This window comes from Scardinius erythrophthalmus (assembly GCF_964197995.2).
Source record: "Scardinius erythrophthalmus genome assembly, chromosome: 17".
In the NCBI taxonomy this organism is placed as follows: Eukaryota; Metazoa; Chordata; class Actinopteri; order Cypriniformes; family Leuciscidae; genus Scardinius; species Scardinius erythrophthalmus.
The window spans coordinates 34,478,595-34,498,404 of NC_138237.1; the positions used below are offsets into that span (position 1 = coordinate 34,478,595).

At 38.2% G+C, this 19,810-nt stretch overlaps 1 protein-coding gene across 1 annotated transcript in view; it reads right to left on the bottom strand.

Annotated features, from left to right (window-relative positions):
- Positions 1-5,769: 5,769 nt before the first annotated feature.
- lars1b (leucyl-tRNA synthetase 1b) overlaps positions 5,770-19,810 on the bottom strand; it is a 36,324-nt gene continuing 22,283 nt past the window's right edge. The window contains exons 20-32 of the mRNA XM_081391740.1: positions 19,184-19,396; positions 18,818-18,875; positions 17,841-17,904; positions 17,428-17,611; positions 16,520-16,610; positions 16,164-16,304; positions 14,362-14,502; positions 11,132-11,242; positions 9,693-9,803; positions 8,714-8,818; positions 8,153-8,248; positions 6,959-7,091; positions 5,770-6,520 (exon numbers count right to left, since the gene is read on the bottom strand). Of these exons, the coding sequence (XP_081247866.1) occupies positions 6,318-6,520; positions 6,959-7,091; positions 8,153-8,248; positions 8,714-8,818; positions 9,693-9,803; positions 11,132-11,242; positions 14,362-14,502; positions 16,164-16,304; positions 16,520-16,610; positions 17,428-17,611; positions 17,841-17,904; positions 18,818-18,875; positions 19,184-19,396 (1,651 nt within the window). The 3' untranslated portion in view covers positions 5,770-6,317. The remainder of the gene's footprint in view (positions 6,521-6,958; positions 7,092-8,152; positions 8,249-8,713; positions 8,819-9,692; positions 9,804-11,131; positions 11,243-14,361; positions 14,503-16,163; positions 16,305-16,519; positions 16,611-17,427; positions 17,612-17,840; positions 17,905-18,817; positions 18,876-19,183; positions 19,397-19,810) is intronic.

Here is a 19,810-nt window from a genome sequence, read left to right on the forward strand (position 1 = left end):
GAAGTGGCACTGGAACTGGCACCACCGGAAGTGGCACTGGAACTGGCACCACTGGCTCAGGCACTGGAACTGGCACCACTGGCTCAGGCACTGGAACTGGCACCAAAAGCTCCGGCTCAGGAACAGACACCAACGGCTCCGGCTCAGGAACAGACACCAACGGCTCCGGCTCAGGAACAGACACCAACGGCTCCGGCTCAGGAACAGACACCAACGGCTCCGGCTCAGGAACAGACACCAACGGCTCCGGCTCAGGAACAGACACCAACGGCTCCGGCTCAGGAACAGACACCAACGGCTCCGGCTCAGGAACAGACACCAACGGCTCCGGCTCAGGAACAGACACCAACGGCTCCGGCTCAGGAACAGACACCAACGGCTCCGGCTCAGGAACAGACACTGGCTCCGGCTCAGGAACAGACACTGGCTCCGGCTCAGGAACAGACACCACCGGCTCGGCGGCGGCCATCTTGTCTGAAGACACAGGCTCGGCAGACGTGACTTGAACAGGCTCGGAGGCGGCCATCTTGTCCAAAGACACAGGCTCGGCTGCGACCATCTTGTCCGAAGACACAGGCTCGACAGACGTGACGTGAACAGGCTCGGCGTCGGCCATCTTGTCTGAAGACACAGGCTCAGCAGGTGTGACGTGAACAGTCTCTGTGGCGGCCATCTTGTCCGAAGACACAGGCCCAGCAGATGTGACGTGAACAGTCTCTGACTGAGCAGGCGTGACGGATCGCTGGTGTGGTGTAGGCAGTGCGAGCAGCTCGGGCGGGGCCAGAAGAGCATGACACCTGGGCGATGCGGGCAGAGCAAGACGCCTGGGCGGTGCGGGCAGAGGAACTGGGACCACCGGAACAGGGACCACCGGAACAGGATCCACCGGAACAGTCACGGAGGGAGTCTTTCTTCTCCTCCTCCGTTTCGGGACCACCGGAACTGGGACTGCCAGACTCGGGACCACCGGAACTGGGACCCCCGGACCTGGGACCACTGGACTCGGGACCACCGGAACTGGGACCACCGGCACCACCGGAATCGGGACCACCGGTGGCGGGACTGGGGTATCCCACTGGCTACGATGATCTAGGTATCTTGTGAACCCCCAAAAGTCCAGGATCTCCAGCCCCTTCATCTCCCAACGAGGCAGAGGTTCGTCAAGACAGTTATTAAAAATATCTTTTAGTAGAGTGTCATTGTACCCCAAACCTCTCGAGAGAGTCCAAAAAAATTGGGATAGACCACCCACCGACTGGCCCTGCTGACGTAGATTGGTCAGATGCCCGAATGCCCGTACTGCTGGATCTGTACATTGTGACGGATTCCTTCTGTCACGATCCACACACAAAGGAACTGGAAAAGGAAAGATCCAAGTGCAGTAAGGGTTTATTAGGATAATCCAAAATCGTAGTCTTCCAGGCAGAGGTCAAAATCCAATTAATCCATCCAAGAAACAAGAACACAAACAGGAAAAACAGGAAATACAGGAAACGGAAGTGGCGTGATATAAGACAAGGAATCCGTGACAAACACTAGACAGGCAGGGTATATATAACAAGAACTAACAATGAATAACAGGGAACAGCTGGGTACAATGATGACAGGGAACAGCTGAGTGCAATGAACAGTGATTGGTATTGACAAGGATTGTGGGAAATGCAGTTCATGAATGGGATGACACCGTGGAGACGAGGACCTCTAGTGAACACCAGTGATACACAAACAGACACTGTGACACTCCCATTCATTTTGGCGTCACTTTGACAGCGAATAACTTTACATCTGAGGCGTTTAAAGACTCGATTTGTCCATTGTTTATTTCTAAAGAAACACGACAATGTATAAAAGGTTTCATTACCTTGTATCTTACACTATGGCCCCGTATAAACCTTTTTGTAAAAATAGGCTAACGATTGCATCATAACCACGCGACTCTCTGTCGCACAGTAGAGAAATTACCGTATAGACAGGAGGAGAAGCTCGCAGGCAATCGAGGGGACGTGGAGGCATAAAGTCAAGTCATAAAGTGTTCCTGGCTCATGGACAGCTCTACTCACGCTCTGCATCTCTGCAAGATTCGGAAGGGAATGATTCAGATTTCTCTTGGCACAGCTACTAGAAGACTTACAACTGTCAGACAGGTTGCTCACGTCACATCTACGTCGTCAAGCTCAGTTTGAGGCTGCGCAGTACGCTCAGCCATCAGGAAGTGAGTGCTTCTAATTGACTTCACTTGTCTCCGTCGAAGTCTATGGGGTCGCTGTGTCCATTTCTTTTACTGTCTATGGTAATATTTCAGTCCAAATCGGCACGACAGCGTGATGAACGTCATACATGATGAACGTCATCCTCCACTCATTTGTAAAATCATGAATGAGAGGCCAACAAGATGACGGCCGGGACAGTTGGCAATATTTATATATATGTATATATATTTTTTAAAGTTGCCAGCCTCTGCCAACCTTTTTTAATCATTTTCACAAAAATGTCATGGCTGAAAAAAATTAAATAAATCAATATCTGAACATGCAATATATCAAAAGAAATCACAGAGCCTCTGCTTTTAACCCTCTGATGGTCTTTTTTTATGTCTACACTCGAGTCCTTTGGTGTCTCTAGAGACCCCAGACAATAACATTTAATTTTGTAACAAGATAATAGGTTTTTTTTTTTACAAATGTAATTTTATTCTGCTTGTTAATGTTTTTACTCAACATTTGTGCAGTTTTTGGAGAATTTATGATATTTTTTAAATTTCTATAAATAAATAAATAAATATTTAAATAGCCTTTTTACAAAAAAACAGCATTTGATGTAAAATTCACTTTATAAAAGACCCAGATTTCTAACTTTCATTCATGGGGATAACATGGATGATTTTAAATGGTTTAATGTAACATTTATGCCCATTTTTTGGAAAATGCAGTTTTAAAATAAAAAATAATAATTTTAACCACTAGATGGCTATAGAGCTCCAGTATATGCTATTTGCTATTAGACTACCTGAAAGATATCTTTTCACAAGTTGGATTCAGTTGGATTCATATCTAAATATTATAAAATCACAATTATAACAAAAATAAAATATTTTTGTCAAAGTTTAGCATTTTTTGTACCAAAAAAACCCCCAGTTTTTCAATAATGTTACATTATGATTAGAATCAAACCTGAACAAAATGTTATAAAGAGAAATGTTGGAGTCTTAAGATTTTATAATTTATTTCAATCATTTATTTTTAATCTAATTCTAGATTCTAGACACACACAATTGTGGGTGTATGTGTGTGTGTCTGAGAGATAAAGAGAGAGAGAGTGTGTGAGTACACATTGTCGATGAGCCAGTGTCACCACACCACTTTATATTTGTAGTGGGTCCGCATTTTGGATGATTTTATTTGACACATTATAGCCTTATTAATGTTCCTGTGTGTGTATGCGTGTGTGTGTGTGTGTGTGTGTGTGTGTGTGTGTGTGTTTACATTTTCAATGTGTCAGTATCACCAATTTATTTTTGTGGTGGTACTGCATTTTGGATGATTTTATTTGACAAATTATAGCCTTACAAATGTTCCTGTGTGTGTGTGTGTGTGTGTGTGTGTGTGTGTGTGTGTGTGTACGCGTGCGTGCGTGCGTGCGTGCGTGCGTGTGTGTGTGTGTGTGTGTGTGTGTGTGTCTGTGTGTGTGTGTGTTTGTGCACATTTTTCAATGTGTCAGTGTCACCAATTTAGTTTTGTGGTGGTACTGCATTTTGGATGATTTTTTATTTGACACATTATAGCCTTACAAATGTTACTGTGTGTGTGTGTGTGTGTGTGTGTGTGTGTGTGTGTGTGTGTGTGTGTGTGTGTGTGTGTGTGTGTGTGTGTGTGTGTGTGTGTGTGTGCGTGCACATTTTTCAATGTGTCAGTGTCACCAATTTATTTTTGTGGTGGTACTGCATTTTGGATGATTTTATTTGACACACTATAGCCTTACAAATGTTCCTGTGTGTGTATGCGTGTGTGTGTGTGTATGCGTGTGTGTGTGTATGCGTGTGTGTGTGTGTGTGTGTGTGTATGCGTGTGCACATTTTTCAATGTGTCAGTGTCACCAATTTATTTTTGTGGTGGTACTGCATTTTGGATGATTTTATTTGACACACTATAGCCTTACAAATGTTCCTGTGTGTGTATGCGTGTGTGTGTGTGTATGCGTGTGTGTGTGTGTGTGTGTGTGTGTGTGTGTGTGTGTGTGTGCACATTTTTCAATGTGTCAGTGTCACCAATTTATTTTTGTGGTGGTACTGCATTTTGGATGATTTTATTTGACACATTATAGCCTTACAAATGTTCCTGTGTGTGTATGCGTGTGTGTGTGTGTGTTTACATTTTCAATGTGTCAGTATCACCAATTTATTTGTGTGGTGGTACTGCATTTTGGATGATTTTATTTGACAAATTATAGCCTTACAAATGTTCCTGTGTGTGTGTGTGTGTGTGCGTGTGTGTGTGTGTGTACATTTTTCAATGTGTCAGTGTCACCAATTTATTTTTGTGGTGGTACTGCATTTTGGATGATTTTATTTTACAAATGATAAGAGAACAGTTTTTATAGTCTCAAAAATGTATTCCTCTATATGTGTGTGTGTGTGTGTGTGTGTGTGTGCGCTTGTTGTGAGCAAAATAATTCAGCATTGTGGATGCTTTTTGAATTGGTGGAAGTGTGCCACTTTATTTCTGTCATTTCTGTCGATGTGTTCTGTGTTGTTTCTGATTTCGATGATGAATTTTGTCTATTTTGATTGCTCGAGTGTCACAAATTTTGTCACGCTAACATAAAAACAGATATCATTCCACTTTATTTATTTTTTTGTAGATCTAGAAAGTGTTAAGAGCCGTAGAAGGTTTCATACCATTTGGACAAAGGGAACATTTTTTTTTAATTTGAGCAAAAGTCATTTGCGGGTCAAAAAGACCCCGCGGACCATCAGAGGGTTAAGCAAACACCCTGTTTTATTCTACCTTCATCCATTCTTTTTTTTTTTTTTATTAACACTTGAATGTGGGTAAGTTTAATTAAAAAAGGAACATTTTGAGCAAAAAGATGGGAAAATCCTGTTTTTGTATATCCAGATAGTCCATCAACAACAACAAATCACAACAATAATCAAAACACAGATGGAGTAAATCCGAGTCCATCAACACCCCCAAAGATTCACATTCCTGTAGTTCGTCATGGGTTGCCATTTCATTAACATTAGGCAGTTTTGATTTATATGCCATTTAATGTTGTTGATGGCGTTATTTTACATATGCTTACATATAACATCGCTTGTTTCTGCTTCGTCTTCGAAGGCCTGTTTTGATCTGGAGATTCAGTAATCTTTCAGAAGATGTGTAATAGCGCTCCCCCACCGTGTAACAGTGAAAACACGGAAAGAGTTAATAAGAGGATGATTTTGGACACTTTGTCAGTGCGAGTTTGATTTTGAGTTTGATTTAAAACCACACTTGGAAGAGGCTCAGAAAGGAATCGTATATAATGTGGATTTTTGTGTTTACACGTGTGCAATGATTTCTTTTGTGCCAGTGTAAATGCAGCCATATGTTAATGTTGAAAACAGTTGTAAAATATTATGGAAAATAATTTAACCTCAATGACAAACCAAATTGAATTTTTTTCCTCCCTATATAAACCATTAAAATGTAATTGTGAATAACAGACACTCCACTTGAAGACATGCTTGAGGAAGCATCTGTATTCAGAGACATTCAAGGAAACAAATGTAAATTTTAGTAGCATCTATTGATTTTATTAAGTTTTCATTGAATACAGATAATTTACCGAGGAGAAAAGGAAGAGAAAACTGTGCTTTCTTGAGGTTTTACAGTGAAAAGGCAGTTCAGTTCGTTCACAACTTATTGTCCTGAATGCGTCTTTTCAAACACCCTATACTAGACTTCTGCAAACAATTTAAAATACAGGACGGATGGGAAAATTACAAATGAAAAGAGACAGAAATAAACATTATAAAAGTACAATAATACCTTCAAATGTCATTTGCAGGGACCTCAAAATATGGTCAGAATAAGTGTGAATTGATTGTTCAGATCCTCTTGGTCTTTAACTGAATAAAAAGCTAGATAACAAATATGATTCAATAGTGTGTTATACAGACACAGCAGATCATTAAACAGAATGCTGAAACAGGAGTCTAAATGCCAGATAATGCTAAATTAACTAGCGCCTCGGCATTCATTGTGAACAATATGGTTTATAGATGCATGTCAGATAGTCAAACGAGAGAAAAAAATATATAACAGTTTCAGATGTCACTAGACCAGGTAGATTAAAGTGTCCCCAATGTCCATTTTCAGGCCGTTATCGCTCATATGAACTTTGTTTTCTTGCAGGCTGATGTGGAAGACTGAACTGTTTGAGATGGGCAGTTTACCCTCCTCTTCCTTCCCCAAAACTGGGATTCTCCGAGGTCCGAGCAGAGGGTCCTCAAAACGCATCAGCTTCACTTTGGATAAATCTGCAATTTTTAAAACAGCGTTGTTAAAAAAATAATGGCAACGTGATCAGCAATGTAGCATGATTTTGTCAAGACTTGACTACATTCTTGTTCAAAGATTTAGTCCTAACCATATCCCTAAACCTAATCCTACCCATAACTTATCCCTAAAATCAGAGGGAAATGATAGGTGAATAACACTGATTTAGAAGCCTAAACTTTAGACATTAACTTAGACTTGTCCCTCAAATCTGATTGGTTGATAACAATCTGGTTGACTGTAATGTTGTTCCAGGATCAACAAAGAGGTCGATCCGGGAACATTTTGTACATGGTGAAATCAGGTTCACCGTAGAATAATGTGGCCGCACAGTATTTGGATACTTTAAAATGTTGCTTGTGGCTTGTTGCCTTGAATATCTTAATAGTTTCATGAAAACCTATGCTAAAATAAATTACCCTTGATGGCTCTGTTGACTCGGGACAGTCTGCGGATGATGCTGTCTTTGCTGTCTCCCTGTCGGATGTCGATCTTGGTGGAGAACAGGCCGTTGGCTGGCTGAGGGTTCAGCAGTGAGACTGACACTCCAGGCTACAGGAGACACACAGGTCACAGCTGAAGGATGCCACATTATACAGATCACGTTTATATGACACTTTCTGCCTTATATACAGGATTCCCCAAACCTTTTGACCAATGTATTCTCAGTTGTCTATGATTATTAGATAGAATTATTATTAGAAAGAATCCTGAATTAATAAAGTGCATCACAATTTCCTATATATATATATATATATATATATATATATATAAATAAATGTTTGTTACTGAAAGAAGTCTCTTCTGCTCATGGCTTTGATGTCATACACCGACTCACAATAGCGCCATCCAGTGGTATGTTATTCCCAGATAACTACCGCTCAAAGTGGATAACGGCGCAGGCTCATCCGGGTTACTGAAGTCAGCAGCGCTAGGAACGTTTTTTCTTTGTGGAAGTTTTGTGTTTGATGAGCTAATACAGTGTTAAAACTCAGTCGAATCAATATTTTGTGTAGTTATTTAATTATGCCATCCAGCATCGTGGACTCGCTCTCTCGTTTCATACAAACGCAGCTGCTGCTATTTTGTGACTTTTGTTTTGTACACTGTTGTTTTGTACGGGGTCCTCAGCATCCTGTCGGGGTTATTTTGAGAGAACCACCTGCTGCATGTACATTACCCCTTATGTATAAGTATATATGTATATTATATATATATATATATATATATATATATATAGTGTGTGTGTGTGTGAAATATTAAAATTTTAAATGTTTTTCCATGATTGTGTGATGATTGTATAAAATGTGTCAGCACTGCATTTCAGAAGACAACTCAAAGCCACAACTCAAAGCTGTACACTACACTACACCACAGTGAGCTGAATGTAAGAAGCATTACCCATGCACAGCGTGCTTCTAAAATTAGCCTGTCTCTAGCTGCATGAAGCACAGGCCAGATCAACCATTAATAAAGAGAAAGAGAAAGAGAGAGAGAGAGAGAGAGAGAGACAGACAGAGAGAGAGAGAGAGAGAGAAAGAGAGAGAGAGAGACAATAGATGGAGGCTTCTGTGTTGCAGCTTTGACAGGGCCTCAGTGGCTCTCATCATCACCTCAGATCTGAAGACACAGAATGGTTTCCCAGGGCAACAGTCCTCCTTTACTTTGTCATCTGCTTCAGAGGCGAATACAACGTCTATCTGATCCAACTGATGGAGGAGACGGAGAGGGAGAGAGAAAAAACTAACAATGAGATCAGACCTAAAGTCAACTAATAATAGGGCTCACTGCATTCAGGTTGGTTTTTAAAAAAAAACAAAAAAAAACTTTGCTATGTATTTTTAGGGTAAAATACAATATTCAAAGAGAAATTCTGTAAGGTGGGGCTTGTTTTTATTCAGCAGGAACTTTCTGGACTGTGATGATTGGATAATATAATTTGCCCTGCCCACACTGCCTTGATTACATCAGCAGAAATGAAAAGTTGTTTGAGTTGTATTGTGCACTGATGAGACATACAAGTCCAGGGACATTAATTAAGCCAACCATTAAGTTAATATTGATTTTATGTTGTCTTTAATTGTTCGAAAGTAAGGGTCTTTCTTGATTTCTATCCTTTGGTTTTGTAGAAACTGCACATTTAGTTGGCTTTTTAAGTAGTTGTGCGCTATTACCTCAAGAGAATTAGTCAAATAAACGATATTCTCCAGTAGGACGGTGCGCTCGTCAAACTCCAGCTCTAGATCAAGAACCCTGGGTCCGATTTTCTCTAGGCTGTCCTGGAAAAACACAGAAAAACAGAAACAGGACCAATTTTAATGCATTTTTATGACATTAAGACATCCATAATATTTGATTCTATAATATTATGGAAATTTATTATACTAAGTAATTCAACTAGCATGTGTTCAGCAGCAAAAAAATGTTTAATAGTTTGCCTAATTAAGACACACACAAGAACAGCATTCATCAAAAGAACAGCATTTATTTGAAATAGAAGTCTTAGCAACATTAAAAATGTCTTTACTGTAATTTTTTCATCAATTTATTGCATCCTTGCTGAATAAACATTAATTTGTTTTAAAAAAGGTATTATAGTAATTACTGAGTTCATTAACATTAAGAAAATTAAACAATATAATTGATATCTTCATTTATTGCTTATTTCACTAACTCTCACACACAAAAAAGTAATGTTGAAACAAGATACTAGCATACGGCTTAATACATGTATTATTAAAGGTGCATTGCGCAAGTCTCAGAGTTTTTGCAGAACTATGCCCCCTCTGGCGACAAGCGAAACTGCAACACTGCAACTGAACGCGAATGACGTCACGCCCAGTCTCAAATTCCGACCCGAATCCCTCTTATTTATATTACTGTACAGGATTATAGAGGCAATCGCAGTGATCAGAGAAGGGCTCATTCAGCCCATCAGGCAATTGTTTAAGCATGTATGGGTTAGAAAAACGGGTATTTTTAACATGAAATGTTGCGCAATGCACCTTTAAGTGTGTAAAGTGTATGGCCGAATTGAAAACAACATAATACTCTCACAAGTTCTGCAGAAAAAAATGTTAAATGATATTGCCTCTTTTACTAATTCATTCGTTACTTAAATAGAAGTATTCAAGTACCAAACTTCTCTTCTACCTTTATCATGGCTACAAAGGGCATCACTCTCTTCATGTACTTCTTCAGCTCCGGCATGGCACCCAGCTCTGTGGCGATGACCTTATTGTCAGGTAGAACTCCACTGTTGCTCTGGAAATGACAATGGGAAAGAATAACCATTAGATTCACCGCTCAGGTCAAGATTTAACCCTCTAAATTCAACAGCATTTAAAATAGTACAGGAGAAGTGATCAAATAGCTACATATCCCAATACAGCATAATAATTACATATGCAACACCAAATATTCACCACCGTGTCCTTTTGTAAAATGACAAAAACAGATTGATCCATATTTTCTCAACTCTTGAAAACATATTAGTTCAAGAAATTTTGAAATGAGTGTTTAACCATTTTAAATATTAGAGCTGTCTTGACAATATCAATTGATCAATTTGATTAGCTTATTCATCGACTCTTAAATCCCAAGAGTCGATCTTTTAGTTTATGCTGTTTTCTGTTGATGCGTAAACAAAACTTGACTAAAAAAAAATATTTATAGCGTGCCTTCCATCCAATAATCCCAATACACTTTGTGCTTGGTTACTTTTGAAAAGAGACAAATCTGAACTTTAAAATTCTGTCAATTTAATAAAAGTAAACCAATAAATTACGCTCTTTAATGAGGAATGATAGGCGTAAACCGATTATCTTCCTCTTTGCTACTAGTTACAGTATGAAATAAACATAAATGAACATCAGAAGCAAGGGATGTTGAAAGAACCAGAACAACTTACTGAAATGGATCATGTCTCATGTAATCGCTCAATCAGTGTCTCAAACGCAGAAAGACGTGAATAAAAACGATTGTAAACAATGTCACGTAATGCCACATTTACCTCAGAAAAGCCATTTAATGCCTATTAACTCAGTCAGCTAGAAAAACAACAACTGTAGAGAGGATTTCAATAAATATATGCATTATATTACATAATTATTATATTCTTAATAAACCGGTTTGTGATGTCTCATCTATTGTGTGTTTCAATAAATCGGTCAGTTTAAATGTTTATAAAGCATTGGAGTAGAAATAAAATTATATTACTGATATAAAGATTTATTTATATAAAACATGTTGATTTATTCTATTTAAAAATAAATAGCAATTGAATTTGGACTCCTTTAATATTACAGTAATGTACCAACTAACAGGTTTCCATGTAAAGTTTATAGAGATTAAAAGATTGTTTTCCTTAAGGAAAATTGGCACTGTACTATATCTGATTTATATATCCGAACTGATATTGAATCAGAATCTAAACTAATCAAGAGCTAGTCAATTGGAATCAAATCAATTTGAAATCTGTGTCAATACGCAGCCCTATTAAATATGTGAAGATTGTCTCAATTGGCACACTTTGAAATATGAGTGATATACTGATATAGCAGTGCACTGCGCTGTGGTTAGGGTGTTTGTACCTTGTAATGTTTGCCCAGCAGAGAGAGGGCGCTGTGCTGCCAGGGTGGGTAGGTCTTCGCTACATAGATGGTGCAGTGCGTGGGCTTAGCTGGTGGTTTGCTGTCCCCCTTCTGTGGTTGACAAAGAAAAAAACTTAAACAAACTGAAGATAATAAAGTTTAAAGCCCATTACACAAGAAAGTACAATAAGATTAAGTTTTATTAGCTTTAATTTCAAGAATTCTGAACCCTAAACATGTTCTACAATCATTATGTAAATTGATTGTGATATTTTAATAACAACACCAATAATTTATATGGTAACACTTAACTCACTATTAACTAGTTGCTTATTAACATGCATATTACTAGGACATTGGCTGTTAGTACTTATTGCGTAAAGCACATATTAATGCCTAATTCTGCATGACCATATTCTACATCCCTTAGTCTTACCCAATACCTAAACTTAACTACCTTACTAACTATTAATAAGCAGTAAATAGGAGTTTGAGGCAAAATTCATAGTTATAGTTAGTTAATAATGAGAATTGGACCCTAATCTAAAGTGTGACCATACACACACACAAAGAATATTGACTGGAAGGTGTGTTTTTTTTTTCCATTACATGTAACAGTATAGTTTCCTTCACAGTCTAAAACACATCAGCACAACAACTCCTTATCCAAAGCGACATCCATTACCACATGGTCTCAACAACAGGACTGAGAAAAGCCTCTTTCCTCAGAGCCTTGACTCATAACGCTTACGTAAGGACCGGCATAGGTAGAAACAGACTGTAGGGAAACGTCCCATGATAAAAGCGAGGGATAATGCACTACTCTTCTGTCAGGGGAGGTCTGGGACAGCGCTGAACTCACTCTACATGACAGCTGTCGACTTGACTCATTCTTGAGGTCAATTCTGGTTCGGTGCAGGATCTCTGTCTAACGGTTTAATGTTACGAGGATTTTACAAGGATGTTACTAATTCTAACCCAACAGGAAGCTCCCGTAAAACACTTCACTGAAAATCTTCATAAAGAAATTACTGAAGCAGGGTTGAGGTTTTGAATATTACAGCTAACCACTAGTTGCTATGCCGGATGTGAGTTCAAGAGTGCAAAGTTTGGCGAGTTTTAACCATAATGATAAAAATTTAGAGCTGTTCAAATTGTCTATCATTATCATAATTACTATAAATATAGCTGCAAGCAGCAATTACAAAAACAAGTACGGCAATGATAGGTATTCTGTGACTTAAGCGCTATTAAAAGAGTCATAACAGCAGAAATATGATTTTAAAATAATGAGATCAATGAAAAAAGGCAAATTTAGTCCATTTTATCCAGTAGGGGGTGCAATTCCTAAAGTTCAGAAGGACCCTAAACGCTGTAATGGGAACCCTCAGGAACTGCACTCCAGTGGTCCAAATCTTACCTCTCAGGTAGGTCCTTCAGGGTGTCTTGAAGGGGTGAGGTCTCTAAGTCACAACTTCTTGCTACAGGGGTGCCTCAGGGCTCAAAGCTTAGACCACTTATCTTCTTCATCTACATGTCATCACTAGGATCTGTCATTCAGAAACATGGCTTTTCCTATCACTGCTTTGCTGATGACACTCAACTTCTCATTCCAACCAGATGATCCAACGGTACCTGTTGGCATTTCAGCCTGTCTGACAGAAATTTCTAGCTGGATGAAGGACAATCACCTTCAAATCAAACTTGTTAAGACAGAACTGCTTGTGGTCTCAGCCAACCCAACACTTCATCACAACTTCTCTATACAGCTAGGTTCATCAACCATAACTCCTTCCAGGACAGCCAGGAATCTTGGAGTTGTGATTGATGATCATTTAAGCTTCACAGACCATATTACTACAACTATTACAATATTAGGAAGATTAGACCCTTCCTATCAGAGCATGCTACACAACTTCTTATCAAAGCTCTTGTTCTCTCCAGACTGGACTATTGTAATGAGCTCTTAGCGGGCCTTCCGGCATGTAATGTCAAGCCTTTGCAACAGATCCAGAATGCAGCAGCGAGGGTGGTCTTTAATGAGCCGAAGAAAGCCCACATCACACCTCTCTTCATCAGTTTGCACTGGCAGCTAATAGCCGCTCGCATCAAATTCAAGGCACTAATATTTGCCTACAAGACAACCTCTGGCTCTGCACCTATAAACCTAAACTTGCTAGTTTAGACTTATGCGCCCTCCAAAAGCTTGCGTTCTGTAAGTGAACGACGCCTCGTGGTGCCATCCCAAAGAGGCACAAAATCACTCTTACGGACATTTAAAAAAATGTCTAAAGACACATCTTTTTCATCAGCAGTTGACCAATTAATACTAGCACTTACCTTACCTTATCTATTCTATTTGTTTTTGTTTTTCTGAGAAAAAAAACTTGCTATGTGTACTGTGCTAGACTAACTGAGACTTGTTACAGCACTAGTGTTGTCCTTATGTTGGTCTGATTGTTTCTATTGTTCTCATTTGTAAGTCGCTTTGGATAAAAGCATCTGCTAAATGATTAAATGTAATTGTAAGTAAAATAAAAGTGACAAAAGTCAAGATGGCACACACAGATAGAGAGGCCACACAGGCTCTTCTAATTCTACATATCTGAGCATTAAAATATTTTAGTAACAAAATGGCCGCCTGGAATGACGAAAGTGAAGACAAACTGAACAGTGTGATTCATATTCAATATGGTAGAAAAACGCTGCTTTGTTTTCATTTTGTATATCCATAGTACTAGTTTGCCTTTTGAATGACAAATACAGACTACTGCCACCTACTGGTTTGGAGAGTTATTTCCTCGCAAGAACGTACATGCGAGTTACAGGCCGTTGGCTGTAGTCTTCGAGGTGTTTAAACACAAGTTTTTGGCCTAGAAACAACAGTGCCGTGAGGCACCAATAGGTGATTTTCATTGGTGATAGTTCTCTGATGTTGGCTTGGTGTGTTACATCCTTCAGGAAACCCAAGTTTCACTGTAATATGCAACGCTTTGCCAAAACACAGATTAATTTCAAGTCTGGTTCCCTCATTGTCATTAAGCTATGTGTTACATGTCAATTTGGCATGAATATTGTAGGGGTAAGTTTTACCCTGTTGTTATGAACATTTCACTCTGAATGACCCAGGAGATCTTAATAAAACATAACACGACACTTAACTTCTTGTTAAAAAAAAATGTATAAAATGTATTGTATTGTGGTGATCAATGATGTTGTGAAGTCCTTACCTTGCCCTTGGCTGGCTGTGTGTAAGCTTTCAGGCGAAGGCGGAGGTCATGAGCAGTGTCCATCAGATACTGTGAGGATCGAATCAAGATCTCATTCACTGGACCAGCTGTAGGCCAGCAAGCCTTCATTACAGAACTGCTCTATAAGGAGAGAAAAAGTGAGAGTTAAAGATGCATTTTGTTCCTGTTTGCACAAACTTTAATTTAAACCAGATAAATGTAAAGTAAGACTGTTATTATCAGTTGTTTGTAGAGATACAATCTCCTATAGCTGTTAAAAACAATTTAAAATGCAAAATTAAATAGACAAATCGAAGTAAAAACAATAATAATAATAAATGACAGAATGCATATAACAAAGCTGCAATTTTAGACCAAATTAAAGGAGCATTGCGTAGGTTCTAAAATTTCTAACGGTTACTGACACCAGTGGCCGTTAGAGGAACTGCAGCCAGTCTCATGCTCGTTCTCGGTGCGCACACGCGTCGCTCATAGAGCACGACCAAATCAACCAGGGTTGCCGTAGCAACCACTGACGGCTCATCGAGATTCACCAGCATAATGTTTGAGGTAAGAAAACACCATTTGAAAACACTACCGATTGCCACTGCTTACTAATAATGGCTGCCGTGCCGTATGGATGTAAGCCCAAGTAGACAAGAACGCGCATGACGTCACATTTTGTGAATTTTCGCGCCGATTCGGGCCCAACTCCTCCACATACAATTGAGCCTACAGGCTGTTAGAGGCAACCGTGGTGGACAGTCAAGGTGTCATTCTTTTTATTACATCATGGTTGGCCCATACATGTACAAATTAAAACTCTATCTTAAAGATTTTTAAGTAAAAACCTCCACATAGCTCCTTTAAGCTTTTACCAAATATTAAAAAAAATAATAATAATAATAATAAAACAGTTTAAAAAGCATTTTTTATTTTGGAAAAGTCTTCAAAAAATTACCTATAAATTAATGGTAATTAAAACTAGTTTAAGAATATTTTTCTTGCTAAAATGAATGTCAATTCACAATGATGTCAAAAGTATGACACTATTGTATGATTATAATTGCTGGATGTTGTAAATGTTTTTGAAAGAAGACTCACCAAGGCTATTTGATTAAAACATTACGGATGTGAAATATATTTGCAATTTAAAAAAAGCACTGTTTTCTATTTGAAAACAATTTTAAATGCAAATTATTTCCTGTGTTGGCAAAACTGAATTTCATGATCCTTCAGAAATTCTAATGTGTTTATTTGGTGCTCAAGAAACATTTCTTATTATTATTATCAATGTTTAAAATAGTTTTTGCCACTTAATATTTTTGTGGAACTGTGGACTTACCATGCAAAAGTTTGGGTTAAGTAAGAATAGAAAAAAAAAAACTTTTATTAAATTATTTTATGCATTTACCTGATCAAAAGTGACAGTAAATACATTTGCATTGTAATTTGTTACAAAAGATTACTATTTAAAATAATTCTGTTCTTTTGAATTTCCTATTCATCAAAGAATCCTGAATAATAAAATCCATCACCATTTCTACAAACATATGATTTGTTTTCAACATTGATAATAATAAGAAATGTTTCTTGAGCACCAAATCAGCATATTAGAATGATTTCGGAAGCATCATGTGACACTGAAGACTGGAGTAATGATGCTGAAAATTCAGCTTTGTCATCACATGAATAAACATATTAGGATAGCAACTATTTCACGTTATTATTGTTCTGACTGTATTGTTGATGTGATCATGGTTTAAGAGTAAGCGAGCAATCCTTCAGAGAGGGGGTCTCACCTTCCCCAGCAGAGACCAGGTGTGTTCACACAGGTGGGGGCAGATGGGAGCCAGCAGGAGCGTTTGGTTCTCGATGAACTGGAACACGAGATCCCTGTGCATGCCCTCGATGGCCAGCTCCCTGTATTTATCCTTGGCAGTCTTCAAAGTATCAAGAACATGTTTATTACATATAGTCTCACTGTTAGTTTACACCAAAGGTTCCCTGACAAATACCAAATATTACATGTCGTAATGTTTTATTGTTCTTTTTATTTAATATTACTACTGCTGATGTAATTGCTCTATATGTCTCCACCCCACATTCACAAAATGTATTTAGCCAACGGATGTTGATGTGATTTTGTATATGTTACCTGGAACTCAAAAAAGCCGCTCTTCAACGCCTCCTTGTACATCATTCTCTCATAGTGCTGATCTGTTTTAACGATGCTGGAATTCATTTCACTGCAGACAGACACAGATCATGTAGGATTCAATTTTAACAAACACATTTCAGATTTAAATTGAGCCTCTATGGCTGTCAAAAAGTCTGAATGAATGAATTAATAAATGAATGACAAAAGTTCGGGGTCTGCAAAACTTTTCAAAGTTTTTGAAAGAAGTTTCCTATCCTCACCATGACTATATTAATTTAATCAATAATACAGTAAAAACAGTAAAATTGTGAAATGGTATTACAATTTAAAAGCACTGTTTTCTATCTGAATATCTTTCAAAATGTAATGTATTCCCTGTGATCAAAACTGAATTTTTTTTAGCATCATAACTCCAGTCTTCAGCGTCACATGATCCTTCAGAAATCATTCTGATATGCTGATTTGCTGCTCAAGAAACACTTTTGATTTTATAATCATGTACCATATTACATAATAGTTAATATTTTTGAGGAAACCCTGATACATTTTTTTCAAGATTCTTTGCTTAATAAAAAGTTCAAAAGAACAGCATGTATTTGAAATAGAAATCTATAAAATGATAGATGTCTTCGTCACTTTTGATTAATTTAATGTGCCCTTGCTGAATAAAAATATTAATATCTTTCAGAAAAAAAAAAAATCTTACTGACCCCAAACCTTTGAACAGTATAGTGTAACCATCACCATTTTATTATCTTTACTTATCAATTACTTCAACAGTACATTATTATTATTATGCCACAATATACTCTGGTACATAAAATTCACTCATTGTAGTAATTATAGAGAATGTCTTTTTTTGTTTTGTTCTAGTGTGAATAGATTTTTTATAACACCAGTGTTACCTAATAAACACTCTGTCATTAAACGTGTCCGCTGGTCCGGTCCTCAGGTTGTTCTGATTGGCGATCATCTCTTTCACCCATTCCACCCACGTAAAGAGGCGCAAAATCCCTGCGTCGGCCATGGCCTCAACGAAGTTAGCGTCCTCCACCGTGTCCCCTGCATCAGCCAGAGCCAAACGCATACCTAAGACACAGACAGACAGAGACGGAGAGGGATGGATTTAATTTAGGTATATGGCATTCACAATCTTATATCTCCATTATAAGTCACTTAAAAGAGCATTGAAGACAACTACACTTATCAATGACATATGCAGACCTACATAAACCCTTACATGCATAAGGATTGAATCTATATGACCGAATGTAAAGTGTTTGGCCTTCTAGTGAGCTGGTATTTATGAAAGACTCACCATCTGCTGAGAACTTGGCAATGGCTTGACTCAAAGTGAGAAAGTTGCCAGTGGATTTGGACATCTGGTGGATATAAACAGAGCTAATTAGATCGCTGAAGAGGACCAACCACAACATGTGTGTTCATAAATACAGGGGAACTTCTCAAGCAGTGTTGTTATTGTTCAATAAATCTATTCACAATCATTTTCGTTAATTGAAATAAAGCTGACAAAAGTAAAACACAAACATTAATAAGATGAAAAACTTAGGCATGTTGCTTTGGAAACTAACTGAATATATATATCTTTTTAATCTGAATTTTAATTAAGACATTATCTGGGTGATTTATGAACTTAAAGGTGGTATCAGTGATTTCAGGCCCAAAAATATTTTTATCACATTCATCTAATCTTTCCTAATGATCCGCTAGCTGCCCGCCCCATAAGCATGCCATCAAAAAAACGCGTCTCTGTAGGCAGCCTAGGCTCTGAGATCTGCACACAAAAACCAATCACCGACAGGGGGAGGGTGTTGTGAGGTTTTGTGCTCGTGCACGGCTGCACGTGAAGTCAGAGCTGAAGAAAAAGCTGGCTCAAAACCTCACAACACCCTCCCCCTGTCGGTGATTGGTTGGAACACTATTTGTTTTGGTTTTGAGTGTTTGGCTAAACCATTTGTTTTTGTGTGCAGATCTCAGAGCCTAGGCTGCCTACAGAGACGCGTTTTTTTGACGGCATGCTTATGGGGCGGGCAGATAGCGGATCGTTAGGAAAGATTGTATAGATGAATGTGATAAAAATATTTTTGGGCCTGAAATCACTGATACCACCTTTAAGGAGATTAGACTATGTTTGTTAGGATATTCCCAGATATGTGGCCCTCACAATTTTACTGAAACAAATTCCATTCTATGGTAGCTAAAGTTAGAGCAAAGTCAGTGCATGTCGTGAAGCCACAAATGATTCCTGACAAGAAAACAAAAAATTCAACTCACCTTTTCAGAGTTTAACAAAAGATGACCGTTTGCACGCACTGCTTGTGGCCATTTTCCACTATTAAAAAAAAAAATAATAATAATAATAAATTTGCAAGTGCAAAACTTTAACAACTAAAAAAATTAAACTTGAACTGAAATTTAGCAGCTGAACTATCCATCTATGTATCTAAAGATCCATCCATTCATCCATCCATCCATCCAGTATATATACATACATATTACTTTCTCTCATGTCTGTTTAATGTGAAAAATGTAACAATTTGCACTGCAAAACATAGGGGAAGTTGAGATACACAAGAAAAATATACTTCACATTACTTTTTCTCTACATACTGTTTATAGGGTCTGTAAACGGCACTGTACCTGTCTTTGGGCCACATGGCTACATGATTGTAGAGGTAATAGGAGAGGTGGTTTGGCACCAGGTCCTTCCCTGATACTCTCACGTCTACAGGGTACCAGAACTCAAACTCCCTCCTGAGCTTCAGCAGGTGCTCCTTCGGGATGTCCGTCTTTGGGAAAGGTGTTGTTTTGAAGAAGATGTAATCCCACACCTCTCTCGTCATCTGCTCGGGTCTGGGGGAAGAAATATGTTCTTCTGTATCATTACTATTTTTACTTAAGTAACCATGAACATGTGTGGCAGGACATTCAGACAACATTTTCCATGTCGTTTTAGTTCTCAATTTGATTCACGGTGAGCCTGTTTTATGCTAAATAAGTTAAATAATACAAATTTAAGTAAAGTTTTCCTTTTAATTGTAAAATTTAAATTGTACTCAATGTAATATCATGTTTTACATTATATTACTGCTTGATTCATTATTTTACTTTAGAGAGCACTGCAGAGATGGTGTATTTCTGTAGTCCAACCCTAGGAAAGTTGGCATCACCCTGGTTCCCTCGACAAAAACCCAATAGGATTTTTCCATTGGCTTTTGGATTATTGCAGAAAATAAGCTCTGTTAACATTCTGACAATCTTCACAAA